The 19203-nt window shown below is 35.3% G+C and overlaps 1 protein-coding gene across 4 annotated transcripts in view; it reads right to left on the bottom strand.

Moving 5' to 3' along the window:
• ADGRB3 (adhesion G protein-coupled receptor B3) overlaps positions 1-19203 on the bottom strand; it is a 743596-nt gene that overhangs the window by 18269 nt on the left and 706124 nt on the right. For all 4 annotated transcript variants that reach the window (XM_031667688.1, XM_031667689.1, XM_031667690.1 and 1 more), the window contains 3 exons: positions 17122-17217; positions 15604-15643; positions 9593-10236 (listed from right to left, as the gene is read on the bottom strand). In XM_031667688.1, coding sequence (XP_031523548.1) covers positions 9593-10236; positions 15604-15643; positions 17122-17217 — 780 coding nt within the window. The remainder of the gene's footprint in view (positions 1-9592; positions 10237-15603; positions 15644-17121; positions 17218-19203) is intronic.

Below are 19203 nucleotides of genomic sequence, written 5' to 3'. Positions count from 1 at the left end.
TAGTGTTTCTCTATGGCTCCATCTTTGTTACACAGTTTCTGAAATCTAGTTATAGATAAAATGCATTAATAAAATAATGAAGACTGATACAACCAGAAAACAGGATTAAAATGAAATTAATACAATTCATGTGATATGATTTTCATGATATTAGTATAAAGTATTCTTAGCAAACTTTTAGTATAGATTTTTAAAATTTTGAATTTTTTGATGAGAGAGGGAATGAAACAGGGAGAATTAACAAACAATTAAAGTATGCAATATTCAGGTAGTTGGAAAAATATATAAACCTTTGGGCAAAATTTTGTTTCATTTTTCCCGTGCTCCCATCCCAAAACCTACAAACTTCGATAATTTAATAGGAAACCATACCCAAGATAGGTAGGAGACTCTAGTCTGCATTTTAACTGTTGAACATTAGGAGAGACAGAAAAGAAGCATTAATGTAGTTTCTTGAAAACCATGATTAAATTTCTGCAGCTACAGTTAAAATTGTCACGACAAAATCAGAACCTCACTGTATACCTAATCCCCAAACCATGTTTCAGTAGACAAAAGGGGACATGCCAAAAGAAAGGTTTCATGTTTTAAGTGAAAACTTCCTGAAATAATTTTATTTCAGTGAAGCTGTTTAAGACTGAAAATGCAGTCTTCAAGCACAATCAAGGAGAGGGCTAAAAGGAGACTGCTTTATTAAATGAAAACTCAGCATGTTGATCTCACTTTCTTCTTGTCTCCAACAGCATCTCAGCCTTGCCGTGGTGACATCCAGGAAGGAGAAAAGTATCTGTGAAAGCATTGAGCCCAGTCCTCTTTTGCAGTCTCTCCACCACTACTGTTATCTAACTGTGTTGTGTGAAAACCAGGCTCCAGTGTACTGCGCCACACTTTGCTGCAATATGCTAGACTAAATGTCAGTGCTTCCATTCTGCTCTTGTATACCTTGCTTTCTTGGCACTGTGACTAAGCAGGACATTTTTGTCAGTATACATTAAGCAAGATTCTCTCTTAATACAGCAAAATTTAAGGCAGGAAACAGTTTTAAGCAATAATTATAAAACATGAGTCACGAGCTTTGCATTTTATTTGAAACTTAAATAGTGAAATCTTATGAAAAAGATTTAGAAGCAAGAGCAAAAGACAGGAACCTAGAAGATCACCGGAGATAGATTCTGTTTCTGAGAGCAGGTATGTCAATGTGAAATAGGGAAGGAAAATGGATACACTCATATAAGTAGACTCTCTCCTATTTAATTTTATTAAAATTAAATTCTAATATAAGGCGTAGCATAACTGGCAGTCTTGAAGGATTAGACTAAGGAATGAACAAATCAAACAAACAAATTTTAATCAAAAGAACCTAAAGATGGTGGTGGGATTTGGAGTGGATGCAAAATAAAGCAGTAGAGCCTTAAAAATTGGAGAGTGGGAAAAAATGACAGATTTTTACAGTCCAAATGAGTTAAAAATGTGTGTAATGTGATTCAGGTTTCCACAATACTGACCAAGTGTTTCAACCTTTTGTTGTTTATATAGCACTTCCACATTTGCACATGCTACCCACCCGTGGGATGGTCGAATAAAATATTATTTATTTTCCTTATTTTATGAATAAGAAAAATTGAAGGTCAGTGGAGTTAAAATTACTTGCCCACTTCACCTGGGTGGTAAGCAAATGAGTTGGGCTCCAAACTCAGGACTTCTGACTCCAAGCCCAGCATTTTATTTACTATCTCTTGCTGTCTTCTCAGTAATATAAGAGTGCTATGTTACAGCAAAAATGCCTGTGATGTTTTGCTAATTGTTACCAAACTCAGCAAAAATAACAATAGATGACCCAGTCAGTCCAAGTCTGACTTTCTAAGCATAAAGCAAGGTCAAGCAGATTAACTTTTCCTTGTCAATTGCATTTTGAAGGAGAAAAAAAAAAAAAAACCAAAACTAGCAATTTGATATTTACATATTTGAGAAAATATCTGTGTTGAGTAAAATAACTTAGAAACTTATATGCAATCATTTATAAGCAATGATATAATAACAAACAGTAGGAGACTTCTCCACCTCCAGACATGACTCTCTCCTTTTTTTTTTTTTTTTTTTTGAAATAGTCTTGCTCTGTCACCTAGGCCGGGGTTCAGTGGCACGATCACAGCTCACTGCAGCCTCAACATTCAGGGCTCAAGTGATCTCTCCACCTCAGCCCTCCTAGTAGCTGGGACTATAAACATGTGCCACAACACCTGGCTAAGTTTTTCGATTTTTGTAGAGATAAGGTTTTGTCTTGTTGCCTAGAATGATCTTGAACTCCTGGGCTCAAGCGATCCACCTGCCTTGGTCTCTCAAAGTGCTGAGATTACAGGCGTGAGCCCCATTCCAGCCTTAGTTTATCTAAAAGGGGCATGAGGCATTGGGAAATTGATGGTGTAAAGAAAGAATAAGAACATTCAATTCTGTTCGGTTTTGGTCTGTTTCCACCTTTGGTATACAAACAGCGTATTGGAAAGTCTTTCAAAGTGTTGAAGTTTATTGAAACCCTGACTTGCATGTTTATTCAAATGTCTTCCTGAGCTCTCTAAAATATTAATTCCAGAGAAGAAAGTGGTTAGAAATAATGGTTACGTATGTTTTAAATTAAGAACCAACTGAGAAAAATAGTCAAGTCATAACAATTTTTCTGATAATCTGATAACTTTTAAAAATTCTACATGTAAATTTAATATAAGCCATGTGATATTGAATTATTTTATGAAGATACAAATCCCTCCGTACCTATATTCCAATTTTCCAAATAAACTAATGTAAATACTCCTTTTTCTCATAGTAGGTAATGGAATCCTTTTATGCTGTTTCCTCTTCCTAATTTCTATGCTGTTTCCTCTTCTTAATTTCTCACTTAGAACTCATCCCAACTTGTATTCTATTCTCAATATTCCATTAAAATTCTTCTTGCTGACTGTCTCTGATGAGCTCCATCTGGTCAAATTCCAAGGTCAATTTTCTGTCCATCTTATTGGACACTCAGAAGCTTTTGAAAGTTAATCATTTCCTCATTAAAACACTCATCAACTCTCAGTCTTTTTATTTTTCCTCCTCTTACTTGCTGCAGCTTATGCTGAAGTCCCCTTTGTTGGCACTCTCACATCCCTGCCTTCTAAATGTTGAGTTCCTGGGCTCTCTTCTTTCTCTTATTCTCTTCTGGATACCATAATTCACTCCCATGATTTAGCATACCATCTTTTAAGTTCCAGACATCCTTTATTCCTCCCACCTTTCCCATGATAGAAAATGCTGGATTTCTAGTCGGTCAAGCCAGAGACTTAGGAGTCATCCTTCCTTCCTTTCTGTCCCTCGTCTTCCACATTCAATTCACCAGCATGTGCCATCTGTTCTATCTCTGAAATACATCTTGTTCTGCCCACTGTTTTCTATCTCCACTTTCACCTCCATGGTCAAAGAAACTGTTATCTCTTGTCTGGATTACTTCAGTAGCTTTCTGACTGTCATCCAACTTTCTGTTCTGTCTCCTCTCCTAAAACCTCTGGCTTCTAATCCTTTACTTTCTAAACAACCAAAGTTATGGATGAATGGATAGATGGATAGATGAATGCATGGAAAAATCATTGTGACAATCTTTTGCTTAACAGTCCTCATTTGCTTCCATTGCTTTACAAGACTCTGCAAAGTCTGGTCTCTCCTTTCCATTTTAACTTCATCTTAAGGAGTTCAACATTAGCTTCACAGGTATTCTGATCTTATGAGAATATGCCAAAACTCTTTTCTACCTCAGGATCACTGCACTTACAGTTGCTTTTGCCTGAAAAGTTCCCTCAGCTCCTTGCAAGCCACATTACTTCTCAATTTTATTTCTTAGAGTAAATGACACTTTCAAATGCTTCCCAGACCACCTTATCTAAAGAAGTCTCTCCCTTTCATTCCATAGTTATTACCCAGTACTGCACACTATTTCATTCATTGCTTTAATGGTTAATTGTCTGTCTCTTCCACAGGGTGTATTCTCCACAAGGGCAATATCCATTTCTCTCTTGATTACATTTATATCCACAGCATCTAGCAGAGGGTATGGCACAATAGGAAACATTCACAAAATTACTGGCAAATGATTAAAGGAGCTGCACGATAACAGCCAAAAGTATTCAAAAGAATGTGACTTTCTATTTTTGTTTTGTTGTTGTTGCTTTTCTTGGGCATACTCTGAGAGAATTTGTTTAAGCAAGTAGACTAAACACACAATGAAAACCATTATGAGTAGGTCAACTGACAGCTAAGAGAATCAAGACAATTTGCAGGAAGGCAGGCCTATCACTAATAGAAAGGAGAAATTCTTTACAATGATTTAAAAGTGAGAAAATGTACAACAGTATGAAGGTACTCACAGGAATACTTAGTGAATGTATGCATAGAGGCATTTCTCCACATCTAAGTCTTGTTGAATGATGAATAATTTCTCAAAGGGAATACTTCATTGTTTTTGTCACTGCAAATTAAGCTGGACAAGACACTAGAAGATTCATGGCAAGTAATAAATTCCACTGACTAATGAATGGCAATATGACTGCCATTAAAATTTCTATTATAAAGTGAGCAACAAACCTACTTGTAAGGAGAAAGCTCTGGTAGCAAATCCATTAAAAATAGCGGTGGCAATGATATCTGAGAATAATTAATTTTTTTAAATGACTTCTATTCAAGCTAATTTTGTTTGTATGCCTGCAAGAGAGACAAAATTCTGTAATCCAGGAGTAAAAGCAAAACAGTAAAAAATGGCAAGTCTTCCTTTCATCAGACTTACATGAGAAAAAGATATTAAAAAAAGTCGTTTCTGCACATGGTCAATTTTATAATGGTTTCTGTTAGTGACAGAGTGCCCTAGTTCCTAAGCGAGGCCATAACATTTTGTCTAATATTCTGAATATTGATTTAACTCAGCATTCAAGCTTCTTTGCAGAAATTCAGGGCATAACGGTAATGACATAATAATAACATAATCTTACATCTAAAGTGCTTCTTACAATTTCAAAGGTTTTTCATGTACATTATCTAATTTGATCCTCACAACAGCTGTAAGGGAGGCACCTGTAATGTGATATTATTGCTAAAATATTTTACCTTTAAAAACCATTGTGCTGAGAACTCTATCATTCATGTCCAGAGAAAAACTGATGTATAAAAATTTAGCCTAGAATGGTGTCTCTTTCTGGCCATTACAAATTGAGACACACTTATTTGGTTTCCGACATAGAGGTAAGCTTATACACAAATAGACAAGCTAGAGCAACAAAACCTTCTATTTTGGATAACAGTTTTGTAATGTAGTATCTAACTCTTATCAGTTATTAAGTTTTTATTGGTAAGAAAAATTAAGGCAAGAACAACAGAAACCACTTAAGGTGTTTACATTTCAGCAAGATGGTCTACAAAAATTTAAATGATAGAAGAACTGAGACAGCACATAGGAGACCATGCAGTAACCCAGGGATTAGCAGAAGAGGTCAGTATACCTCCTAGGCTGGACAGATAAAAGGAGAGGGCAGAGTGACTTAAGCCCATGGGTTGCAGCACCTGGCATATACTGGAAGCACTGTGGGAACTACACCAGACATACAAGGTGCTCTCAAAAGCATACAGAGTAAGGGAGAAAGATCCCAGGTTTCCCTCTTTTCCTCAACCTCTACTCTCTCACCAGTGCTTTCTGTTGACAGAACCCAGCCAAAAGCCAGTGACTCAAGAACTTGAATTAACCTTGAAAGATACAAGGAAAAGAGTGAAGAATGGACCATGTGCTTAACATGTTCAATATGTGCACATAAGTTGGAAAGACTCTTGAGTGAAAAACCACTTACTATTTAAATCTAACGTCTACAACCTGCTAAAGTAAATACTACAGCTTCAATGATTCAGAACAAATACTGACCTGTCTCCATACAACGTTACAACTATAAGTTTTCAGGAAATAAATAAATAGAACAATCCAAGGTTTAAATTAGATTTTATAGTCCTCAAGTGCTTGAGAACCATGATACCTCTTTTGTCCCCTCTTGCTCAAAAGCAAAATCTTAGTGTGTTTTTTGTTGTTGCTGTTGCTTTGCTCTATGTATACATCATGTATTCATCATATTTGGTTCATTAATTGAAGGTAAATGACTAAAGTGCTGATGACAATATCATTCTTCTTAACCTTAAGCAAAGCAGTTACAGGATATTCAGGGCTGGAGCCATTGTTGTGAAAAATCTTATTATATTAGTATTCCAATTATTCCATAATTGTGGCAGCTCTATATCTAAAGTTTTCAGAATTGCTTAACAAGTTCATTTGGGAATGACTACAGTTAGAAAGAGAACATATCAGCAGAAGGAAAGAAACAAGGTACTATTAGGCTCAGAGAAAATCTAGATATGTTTTTAATGCCAAGAAACTTCATGAATTTTTAAAACTTTTTATACCCACTAATTGGGGGTTAGCTGAACAAACTCCCGTGAAGGCTGGAAGCTTTTGTGCTGCCACTGACTTCAGGGTTGGGGAACCTCCTTCTTTCTTTGTTGCTTCTTGCTTATTTGAACAAATACTTCCACCCACTCACCCACTCGAGTCTTTTTTGGCTTTCTTTTTTCCTCCCTCAACTCTTGTTTTCCCTCTTTTGCACTTTCTATCACATTCTATTCTACTATATTAGTATTGCAATTATTCCCATAATTGTGGCCGCTCTATATCTAAAGTTTTCAGAATTGCTTAACAAGTTCATTTGGGAATGACTATAGTTAGAAAGAGAACATATCTCTCCATGTTATGAGAATATTATTTTTTATTTTTTTATTATTAATTCTCACATTTTCTGTTTTACCCTCTTCTGTTTCTTCCTTCAGCACTTTCCATGCTGGCAGTTTGTGAAAATGGATTCCTCTGGAGGTAAAATGTGAGCATCTTTATATTATATCCTTGAAAGAATCCTGAGGATCTTGGCCATTCTCTGCTGTGCCAGCTGCCCAGGCTGGATGTTCCCTATGGCTTTAATCTTCCTTCTTACTTAGAGGGAGAAAAGACTTAAATTGTTCTATTGCTTAGGCCTCATGTGATCCACATGATTTACCATTTTCACCTTAACATTATCTTCTAAGACTCAAGACACCTCCTGACTACTGTTGATCCCACTCTCTGTGTAGATACTCAGGTCATTTTTCTGCTTTTCCTTTATTATTGTCAGAATACCATCTCCCTCACCAGTTGACCCAGCATATACAATCTAGCAGAGCTGATAATTCTACTTGACAATGCATCGTGCTGCTCAAGAAGAAAGCCAGATCAAAAACTTTATCTTCATGAACACAGTCCCATTTCCAGAATGTGTTAATTATACACACTTAAAGGACAAGGGCTTTACCCATTTCATGTCTTTATTCATCATAAGACCAAATGCCTGTCAAGGATTAGAAATAACTTTAAAGTTACCTTCATGCTAATATTCAGGCTCATTACTGTGTCTTCTAGATGGCATAAAATTGATCAGGACAGAAAGATTCTATTCCTAGACTTGCTATGAACTTGCTCTATAACCTTGAACAAATGACTCTACTTTGAGGATTATAACAACTTATCCATTGCATGGAGGTGTTGTGAAGATTAATTCCTGTTTTTAAAATGATTTGAGGATCTGCTAATGAAAGATGCTATATAAATGCTAATTTTTATTATTCATTCCCACATCTATATATTCTCTTTCTGCTATCTCATAAAATCGTCACCCTAAGCAATTACTATTAAATTCATTTAAAGAATGAAAACGAAGAACCAAATTTTCATTCTGAATTCTGAATTTCCTTCCTTTTCAAGATGTAAGTCTTGTGATCTCTAAGTCGTTTAAATGCAGATCTTTTGGCTGAATCACAGTTATATATAATACACTTAATAATAAGGATACGGAAATTTGGAAAAATTACAAACTGAACAAAGAAGTTCTTGGAAATACAGTCTATTGTTCAAGCACAGATAACCTATACAATATCAATCCAGCAAAGTTTTCAGGCTTTTAGATGTAAAACATTTCTGTAACAACCAAAATATTTTCATGCAATTCCATTCAAACCCCTTTAACACATTTAAAAGAGCCATACTATACAGAAAACTTCCACACAGTCATTATGATTACTTATAATGTTATGTTATTATATGCATACTTACTGAAAATCCTTTTAAAAACTTTTGTGATTTTTGCATAAATATTTTGTAGTTTGTCCTTATGTGGTCATTGTTACAAACCTGGTAGTCTCTGGGATATGCAAGTTACAAATAAGGAAACTGCAGCTATTCTGCTAATTCAGGGGGATGAAATATTTTTGTTCAGAAGGGAGTTCCAGTCACCCTGGAGTTGAACTTGGCTTCATTACCCCTATCTATGCCTTTGGTTCTGAAGAATGATTCTGACCTAGAAGCCTTATTCAGTTTGAGGTTGATCCAGAACTTGGGGACTTATCTTAGATTTTATTCACATTACCGTTTATCGTCTAGAATTTTCTCAATCCAGCTGGGAAAACCCTGAAAATTACCATATTCATCACATTTTTTAAGCCTCTCAGAACACCTTTTCATTTTGACCTAGTGGAAGGCATGGCTTTGGGGAGAAGCATGAAAAAATTGCCTCTGGGAACTTTTGGACACTTGAACATACAATTATCAGCATAACTCTGATGGAAGGGGAGGCAACTAATTATAGTGCCTTTGTGTAGATGGTGTTTTATGTAATAATCTATTATACTAAAACAATAGGCAATACATATAAAAGTATGCATGTAGTATCATATATGAATATATATATCAACTGCAGGTTTACAGCTATTTTTCACTGTATAAGCAGGAAAGCTGTGATGAGCTTACTGTTTACTTTTGGTGGACTTACGAAAGCAAAAAGGCCATGTTGTTGGGCCTCAGAATCCTGACTGTTAGTATGCTCAGATTACATTCTTCCTGACAATTCACAGTCTAAGACAAAAAATTTTAATGGTCATTATTCTGTAAGTTAAGAGCAAAATATTTACTCTGAATAATACTGATCTACTGTAATAATAATTAGTTTTTCATCAGTATATATATAATGGTAAAACATTTAGAGAAATATTCCAATTTTGTAATTTTTAACAGTTACTGTTACACAGAAAGTATAGATCTCAGTTTCAGTTTGTAATGCCATGTAGACACTATGCACCAAAAGGACCTGTGGTACCTGAGAAACATCAGAAGAATCCTCTGCTTTTTATTTATTTTATTTTATTTTTTATGAGTGCCTAACTTAGTTCCCATCATGACAGAATTATGACTGATTAGTATCTTTTTAAATATAATAGTTTCTTTTTTTAATATTATCTTGAATAAGGGGATTATAATGCACTCCTGAGAAAACCCTGAATTGCGACTGAATCTCAATAGCCAGAAATTTTCATGATATCTAACTGCAAAAGCTGATGTGAATCTTCTCTTCCAACACCAGTGTCACATCAGTCAATCAACCAATCAATCAATATCTCTATCTATATCTATTCATATTTCAACTATCAAGGAAAAATTTAATCTTCTGTGGCTCACCTCTAAAGAACTCATTGATATCGTTGATCCAGTTTCACTTCTTGATAGTCCTGCATTATCATCCAACTCAGAGGCCATGAAATTCTTCACAGCTGTGCGAGGTTCAAAGGGCAAATTCTGCATATGTTCCTGGGGTGCGAGATGTTGCTCTAAGTTCATATTGAACTGGTCCATTACAGGGGGATTCATATTGAATTCAGGGTTTACTTTGTAGTGCAATAGCCTTTCATGCGGCAAGGTTTCCATGCCAATATTCATTTTGCTTTCTTCTTTCATTGAAGGCTGGTTATTTACAGAACTTCTGGGCATCACAATATAGTCACTTTCCATCATTCTTTCTTGAGGGTGGACTATGTCCATGTCAGCCCCTCTCAAATTATCATCCGTACATAAGTACACAGTTCTCCGCAATTCACTATTTTCTTTTTTCAAACATGGATTGCTAAGCTCATTCATACTCATGGGCATGTGCAGACCTGTGGGTTGCTGGATGATGACTTTGGAAATGACATTTCCAGGCAATGTTGAATAGCTTAACCCTTCGGGGTTTGTTCCCTTTTCTTCTTCATCATCATTTAGAGAAATCCTAGAGAGCGTTCCTGTTATTGTGGCTGCTCGGCAAGGACCAATATCCTTATGAAGAACTGTGAGTAGGAATGTAAAAGTTGAAGAAAGAGAGTTAATGTGTGTTTATTTTTCATTATTATATTATGTTGTCTCTCTTTCTACTAAACAATTTTCTTGTTATTAAATATATATTATTTGATAGATATGTTATTTAAAAATATACATATCAATTTGTTTGTACATGGTCCAGAGATTACTCAATCACTCTTTACTGATTCTGTTATGCTCTCATAGATCTCAGGTAGCCCATAGCTAAAGCATATCTGAAAGCTGATTAATGGGCTTTCAAAAATCTTAGTACCCTGTCCTTAAACAACTCCAGATAACTTTCCAGGGAAATAGGAGATTACCAGAGAAGTTTTCTCCATCAATCTGCTCCAAAGGATTTTTGTAAAATTATGAATATTTTCATAAAAATTTGATTTTTTTCTTAATGGCTTTCCCTCTAAACTGTTCTAGAAGTTATGCTCATTAAAATGCTTCTTGAAGGGATAATTAATGGGAACTTCATTCTACCGGATCAGAAATCCCTCCAAAAATTATGCATATTGAAAATTAATGAGGATTTTTTCATTGAGGTCCATATGGTCAAGGTGGATACAATATTCAAAAGTATTTATCATATTCAGTTTTATATAGAAGAAAGAAAATTTAAAAATTAATCTATATGCTGGGATGCCCCTATGAGAATATTAAAACTGCCAACTGAGTTTAAGAAAAAAAACTTTATGAACCTCCAAAATCTTGTTCACTTTAGCCTAAAAATAATGATTTAGGAGAAAAATTTATGATAACTTGTAGTATGAAAATGAACAAAACAAAAATGCAAACCAAACCAAACAAAAACAATCAACAAAAGAGTAAATAATTCTTTTTTTTTTTTTTTTTGAGACGGAGTCTCGCTTTGCCGCCCAGGCTGGAGTGCAGTGGCCGGATCTCAGCTCCCTGCAAGCTCCGCCTCCCGGGTTCACGCCATTCTCCTGCCTCAGCCTCCCCAGTAGCTGGGACTACAGGCGCCCGCCACCTCGCCCGGCTAGTTTTTTTGTATTTTTTAGTAGAGACGGGGTTTCACCGTGTCAGCCAGGATGGTCTCGATCTCCTGACCTCATGATCCGCCCGTCTCGGCCTCCCAAAGTGCTGGGATTACAGGCTTGAGCCACCGCGCCCGGCCGAGTAAATAATTCTTTATTAAAATATATTTGGTTTTTTTTTTTCCTCTTTTTGCCTCTGTATAAAAAGAAAGCCATGTTTTGGGGATAATAGGGCAGAATAACACAAAGCATGCTTAGTTATGAACAATTGTCAGTTTTGAGGATATAAATGAATAAAATTCTGAAGACTTGTTATTGTAACTTTGGACTTGAAAGCATACAGAATAGCACTGTGTGAAGTTGGTTCAACATGCACATCTGGTGCTAACCTACCTACAAAGTAGAGCAATCATCATTTAAAATTTCATTAGGCATAGACGACTGTAAAAATCTGGTTTATTGTCTCCTCATAAAAAGTTTCAGATATACTGATTTTTTCTATTATTATCCAGTTTTCAAGTAGAATCATAATTATTATGCATTAAAGCAGAGGTTGAAAAACAGATTATAAATGTCTTTCCCTGTTACATAGAAACAAGACTTTAAAATTATTTCAAAACATGAATCATTCATGTAATATCTGTTATCTTAAAAGATATTGTATCTAGTTATTGTATTATTGTCTCTTTATCTTAGGCAGTAAAAATCATGTTAAATTTACATCTTTTTAAAAATTAATAATCTGGTTGTGCCTTTTTGTGTATTTAACTGTTATACATCATAAAAAGTAGAAAAATTCAGTTTTAAAAAGTTATTTCCAAACCCCTAAAAATAATAGATCAATAATGAATTCTAATTTCCAGGAGTAATGATACATGACAATACTAAGGGGCAAGGTATGCTAAATTTAATGATATTGTAATGATTTAATGATACTGTAAATAAATACTTTAAAAAAACTCCAAATTCAGTGAGGGACACTTTTAACCCTTAATTGTATATAGAAATAATTCCAAAATTTATAGCAGTAAAATTTAAACATGAGTTACGGGAACTTATCTTATTTCATTAAAATATATAAATAACTTTAAACTTTTATTTTAAAACTATAAAGGAAGTATTGGCACTGTGTATTGACTTTATAATTTAAATTTGTACAAGATACATTAAGCTTTGTACAAATTTAATATGATTTATAGTTATAGCCAACGCATTTTAATCAAGTTATATAGCTGTGTTTGCTGAAAATTTATATTATATATATACACACATAATATGTAAAGAAAGATAATTCTTCTTACGCAGTAGTGGCTGCTCTGTACGACAGAAATGCCTGCCTCTTAGAGTTACTTAAAATGTATATCCAAGTTTTGAATATAAAGCATAAACAAATCATACCGCCTACACATGAAAGCATGATGGTAAAGTGATGGGACTTTCGAGAGAAATTAATCAAGTAGTGAAACACAAACTCCAAACAAAATATAAAGCAACTGAATATTTGGCATGATCAGATAGAAACGCTGCCATGTAGGGAAGTGAATTTCACCTCATTATAAAGAAAGATTATTCAGAGTTCATGAATATGCTTCAACATAGACAGACATCTCTAGATAAACTGAGAAGAAAGCTCTTAATGGACTCAACCAAAAAGGGCACCAATAACAGATGAAAACAGAAAATGAAAACATTAGAAAAATTATTTGCTAATAAAATAATGGTACTGGCCTGTATTAGGGATGCTAAATCCCAGCATACAATGAGGCCCAGAAAAATCTGTAACTTAATGAAGGAGAACAAGATAAATACTGCAGAGATGAGATCACAGCTTAAGGAGGATGGTCTAATACAGTGGTACTCAATTTTAGCATGCATCAAAATTATCTGGATGGCTTATAACTAGTTCCTATACCCCAACCTCCAGTTTCAGACCCTGGGTTAGGGCCTCAAAATGTGCATTGCTAATAAGTTCTCAGGTGATGCTAACACTGATGGTCTAGGGACCACTCTTTGACAACCACTGGTTTAATGTTACAGCTGTTAAAGGAGAGACAAAACCATCTGCTCTTACATTGCTTCTCTTTCAAGGAGAAGTGTAATGAGTACACCAAATGAGGCTGAAAAAAACAACACTGAAGGTGGAAGATTAGGAATTAAATGAATACTTATTCGTTGTAAATAAATTTAAGCTTTTAAACCTGGAAAATCACATTCCATCTTGGAACATAGTTGTGGAAATTGGCACCATGGCTAGTGATTTTTGAGAAATTATGGCAGGTGGATGGAGCAAAGTGACAATATTGTATCAATTATCCAAAAAAGGAAAATGATCAATTCTGGAAACCAAGCACTAGTGAGACTGCGTCCTGGCAATATTTTGTTAGATTTTCAACAGGAAATGGTGATTTCTAATGCCCAGCTCTGGTCCACTATGGGTTGCCAAAGCATGATAGTTACTTTACTGCTCTGCTATGACCATACTCTACATAGAGCATTTAGATTAAATCCAAGAATGAGAATATGAGATTAGTCTCTCATATTCTTATGATCATGACAAGATCTGAGATTCTGCACAGATGTTTAATGGTTTTGAGTTGAATCTGAAAACTCCATGTAGAGGAAGTCTGCTGGCAGATAGGGGGTGCCTTACTGAATATAGCAGGTTTCTCTGCTAGGTTTCATGACATTCAACTCTTTTAACTACAGTTTGAATGAAGACTTAGAAGGTATTCTTATCAAACTTTTAAGCACCAAACAATGGAAATGGATAGTATACTAACCTGAAATTAGCAAAATAATAGCAAATAGACATAAATGCAAAGGCCAAATTTCTTTTTCAAGGAAAACATACCAAAAACAAAACCTTTACATAATAGACTGGGGAAGTCCTGACAACTCCTATAAAAAGTCTTAGGAATTTCAGGTAAGTTGACACTAGTACTGAAATAGAAATCATACACAAATGTGTATAACATTAATACAAGTAAAGAGCCCACTGTGATAAATGCTGGGTGAACATGTATATATTTGGGCACCATAATTTAAAATTATTGATAAATTGGAGGCTACCTTGGGTATCGTGCCTCAGAGAATGCTACAAGAAATGAATGATGAAATAAGACTTGTTTAATCTGAAGAAAAAAATACTTGGATTGGGCTAAATGATAATTGCTTTAAGGCAGTTGGATATTTAGATGAAGTAGATACCCACTGTTGTTTTAAAAGGCAGCAGCAAGATCAACAAATAAAAGGTAAAATGAGGCATATTCTGTTCCTACGTAGGACCATATTCCAACAATTGGAACTATCCCTCAAAACTGAACATACAGTTTCCTTTAAAACTATTGAGCCATCTACTCTGGTGAGAATTTAGCCACAGCCTGCGAAATTATGGCATACAAGCCGTCTAAACAGGACGTGCTGCAGAGTTTCTCTTGATTCTTTGTAAAATTAAAACCACAACAACCTTAACACACATGCAGACAATGCAATTTCATCTTTACAATAACCCATATTCCATACATGATAAAACAGAGGCACAGAGAGGTTAAATTGACTGGCCTTACATCCAACAACTATTACTTGGTGGAATGGAAATCTTACGTCTCCATGTGAAAGTTTTTCTGCTGTCATGGTGTTTCCAATGAACCATTCTTAGTTTTTCTCTCATTCTCTTGTTCGTTCTCTCTCTCTCTCTCTCTCTCCCCCCCCCCCGCCTTCTTCCTCCACAAACACACTTCTATTACTACAATCCTTCCATTTTAAAGATTCTGTTTATTCGTACACATAAATATGGAGACAAAAGTGACTCCATCTTGAATGCTAATCCACCATTTTGACTTCTGAACAACCCCAGTCCTATGAATGCCTCCTGATTCTTACTTTATTTACTGTACTTAATGTAAGAACATGTACTCATTACAAATTCTGCCTTTAGATCAAAGCAACCTTGATGTTATTGTACAAATTATAGGCTATGAGACTCATAGCACTCTTGCTTATTCTGGAGGGTTGCCTTTAATTGTCTATACAGCATGTATCCCCTTTCCCTATGGTATATAAACCCTGTGTCTGAAGAGTAATTGTGCGAGGATCTATCTGTCTTGCTGCTGCCCAAGACTACCCTCCTGTCTGTAAGTTCCCTAATATCCTCCCTTTAACCAACAACTGGATTTTTCTGCCTCGTTCTTTGGTTTCTCAGCTCCATTGGCATTTGGGGGCTGCTTTACATATACAGCCCTTTCACAGAACAATATGTAATGTGTAAACCACAGTATTTTCTTTAAAATTAAAATCTATAGAAATGATTTAACATCCCTACTGATTAGATTTTCCAAATCCAAATATGCTTACCTGATCGACAAGCAATGTCTACATCCTTTTCAAAGTCTGTCTGTAACAAGAAATAAGAAGACATAGAACCATCATTTAATGAAGACCTCAAGTGTCTTTTACTAATCAGATTATCTGAAGTTTACAGTTATCTAAGTTGGCAGCACAAGTTTATTGTTTTGTGCATAGGAAGTTTCTCTAGGTATAATTAGATTGTTTTCAACAGTGTTTCCTAGAGCCCAAATGTTAAATAAAATCAAAGGAAACATAGCATACAATTTTAATAAGATAATACAATACCCAGTGTCATCTTCCGTCTGGAAACTGGTAATCATATATTAGAAGGATAGAATTTTAAGGCAATTCTCTAACCATAATAAAGACATCAGAATGTGAATTATGATGAATATACTTAAATAATTATGTTTGTTATTGGTATTTTTAAACATTCAATTTGAACATATTGCTTGTAATGTAACATCTTATAATCCAGCTTTGTCAAACTAGGTTAAACTACGCTCTAACTAGACTCTTCTAATGATTCAAATGTGGCAAAAAGCTTCCAGGTTTAGGACTTAAAATTGAAGATTAAACCATACTCATCTGTTCGAGAACCTTCTGGGGTTTAGTTGTGACCTCATATTTTCCTAAAATTTTATTTTAAACAAATCAATTAATTTTTGAAATGATAAAATTTCGTTATCTTAATCAGGGTCTTCCAATCAAATGCCTTTCCCTGTTAATATTTTAAATCAGAGATTTTGGTTATCTATTTGTTTTTAGTAAGGAGTTGATTATTCTTTGCAAAGTCTTAGTTACTAATGTATCATCTAGCTTATTATTGTTGCCTAGTTCAAAAAAGCTAATAAATCGAATATACTGTAAAAACAAAACTTTCCTATTTAATTCCTGCTTTAAATGACACAGTTTAAATATCATCTTATTTCTAAAATACATCAAAGTGGTTATACCTACAGTACACTTTGATTCCAATAATAGCCAGAGCTCCCGTACAATAATTGATCTTTCACTAAAAGGGTGGCTACTCCTTACGCTTTAGGACAGTGGTTCTCATCTAAGGCTGCATACTGGAATCATCAATACCTAGGTCCCACTCCCAAGATTTTGATTTTATGTGGTCTGTGGCGTGGCTCCCCTGATGATTCCAATGTTTCACTAAGGGCAAGAACCACTGCTTTAAGACTAGAAGTGCAGGTTCATAGTGTTCTGATCTGTAAAAGACATCCACATGCTCCTACGCACAAATCATTAGCCCTAATTCTATGCAAGGAGGAACATACTCCGCAGTGTTGCATAGGACTCCCACACTCAACACCCCAGGGAACCAACAACACGTCCTGGACTCTGAAGCCATCTGGAGATAACGCTTATGTGAGACCAGAGTTCGCAGTCTATTAATGAACTGAAGCCAAAGTCAATCAAAGTGAGATTTTTACACTATTTTACTAACAAGGATTTCTTCTATTCCCTTGAGAAATCATGACTTAATTAACAAGCAGTGGAAAAATAAAAACTCACCATGATTTGAGCATGTCCATTAGGAAAAGAACTTGAAGAGTCTGCATTGATGGGATCTTGACAGTTTCTCAATCGGCATCTAAATGCATCCTGAACCTGTGGGGAGGGGGAACACATTACTTTTCTTCTCTCTTAGTAATGACAAGATATTGTCTATATTGGCAATCAACTCTGAGGCAGTGGTTATCATTGATTTTACAATCTTATACCGATTTTGTTTACTTCTTTGTTAAAAGAAATTATTATTATTGTTGTTGTTATTATTACTATTATTTTTTGAGATGGAGTTTCACTCTTGTTGCCCAGGCTGGAGTGCAATGGTGCAATCTTGGCTTACTGCAACCTCCGCCTCCCGGGTTCAAGCGATTTTCTTGCCTCAGCCTCTCAAGTAGCTGGGATTACAGGCATGTGCCACCACTCCCGGCTAATCTTGTATTTTTAGTAGAGATGGGGTTTCTCCATGTTGGTCAGGCTGGTCTCAAACTCCCGACCTCAGGTGATCTGCCCACCTTGGCCCCTAAAGTGCTGGGATTACAGGCATGAGCCACCATGCCCTGCCTTGTTTACTTTTTAATACAAATGCTGGTGTACCTGGACTTTTGCTGTATGCCAAGGAAATTTATCGCTTACCATAACCTATAGAGGGAAGTGCTGGGAACTCCTTAGCTATCAAAATAGCTATATCTGTTCGACACTAATAATTCTTGCCAGAAGGCAGATTTATTCCACTGTTGCAAATAATATGTGTGTCTTTTAAGGGGATTTACTATTTGGTATGGCATAATCTTCCTAACAGCTTTAAATATTGTGAAAAATGAGATTATTCAATGATCTTTTCACTGAAATTGATTTGGGATGTTTCTTTTTATGTCTCATGTAAGAAATCTTTGAGTAGACTATCTCTTGTCTCCCTGTGTGCCCTGATATAAAAACAAAACACAACAAAAGGGAAACAAAACAGCACTACTTCTGGTGGACTGACTTGCCAATAAAAAGTCACTTTGCAAAGCCAAACTTCCTTCATATCCATTTATAATCAAATTCTGAAGAAAGAACAAACATATCTCATGAAAGTTCTAAGAACATTACATTAATTCTTTTATTAAAAAACAAGTGAAGGAACATGAATAGCTGAGAAGCAAACATAAAAAGCAATCGATAGTTATTCTCTTCCTACAGTGTCTCAGCAACAGCCTGTTCTTTCCAATTCCAGAGGTTCATCAAGCTCCCCAGGAGCTGTTGATGGACATCGTTACAAGTAGCTACTTATCCCAAGTCAACGTCAAGGTCGTTTCACTACTTTGTTTTTCTAACTTCATATTATTGACATTCTCTTTCTTGTTTATTACACTCTGTTTTATTGGATTAAAAAACAAAGCATAGATGATGTTATATTTTCCCTATTTTACTGATGCACCATTATAGGGACTACTAAGGTTAATATAGAGAGGTTTTCATTTTTGAGAAGCACTGATATAAGATCTCTTGTCACCATTTTGATGTGAGATATTCATATATACCTGTTGGCCAGGAAACAAAACAAAACAAAACAAAACAAAACTGAGCCTATTATGTTGTTTTTAGCTTCCTCCTTGTCCTCTCACCTATTTCATAGTCATTAGTAGCCTCTCTCCTAAATTGTCACATTGCAGGATTTGGAAACTGACACCAAGTCTAGTCACAACCAAAGACTGGCCAACTGGCCCAATAATGAGACCTCTGTCCACTTCTATTTCTCCACCTCCAGTTCTAATCCTACTGATGCGGCCATAATGTCTGTGAAATGAAGGAATGGGGATAGACTCAGTGTTCTCTGACCTGTCTTCCATTCTATTACTCTAATATTTCTAAATCTAGAATTTCTTTGAAAAAGAATGCATTACGTGATACCCAGCAAGGTAATTTCTTATTTCCTTTTTCAAACACATCAGTTAAAGTACAGATGTAGTGAAATCTAGTCTGATCATCTTTTCCTGAAGAACTGAACAAATATTTAGAACTAAATCATCTAGCTTTTCCTAGTAAAGGAGACACAACCAGGACAAAATTAGATTTATCAGATGCGAAGGCTTTTAAGCTCCT

This window comes from Papio anubis, chromosome 6 (assembly GCF_008728515.1).
Source record: "Papio anubis isolate 15944 chromosome 6, Panubis1.0, whole genome shotgun sequence".
NCBI lineage: Eukaryota > Metazoa > Chordata > Mammalia > Primates > Cercopithecidae > Papio > Papio anubis.
This window is presented reverse-complemented; position numbering and strand designations above follow the sequence as displayed.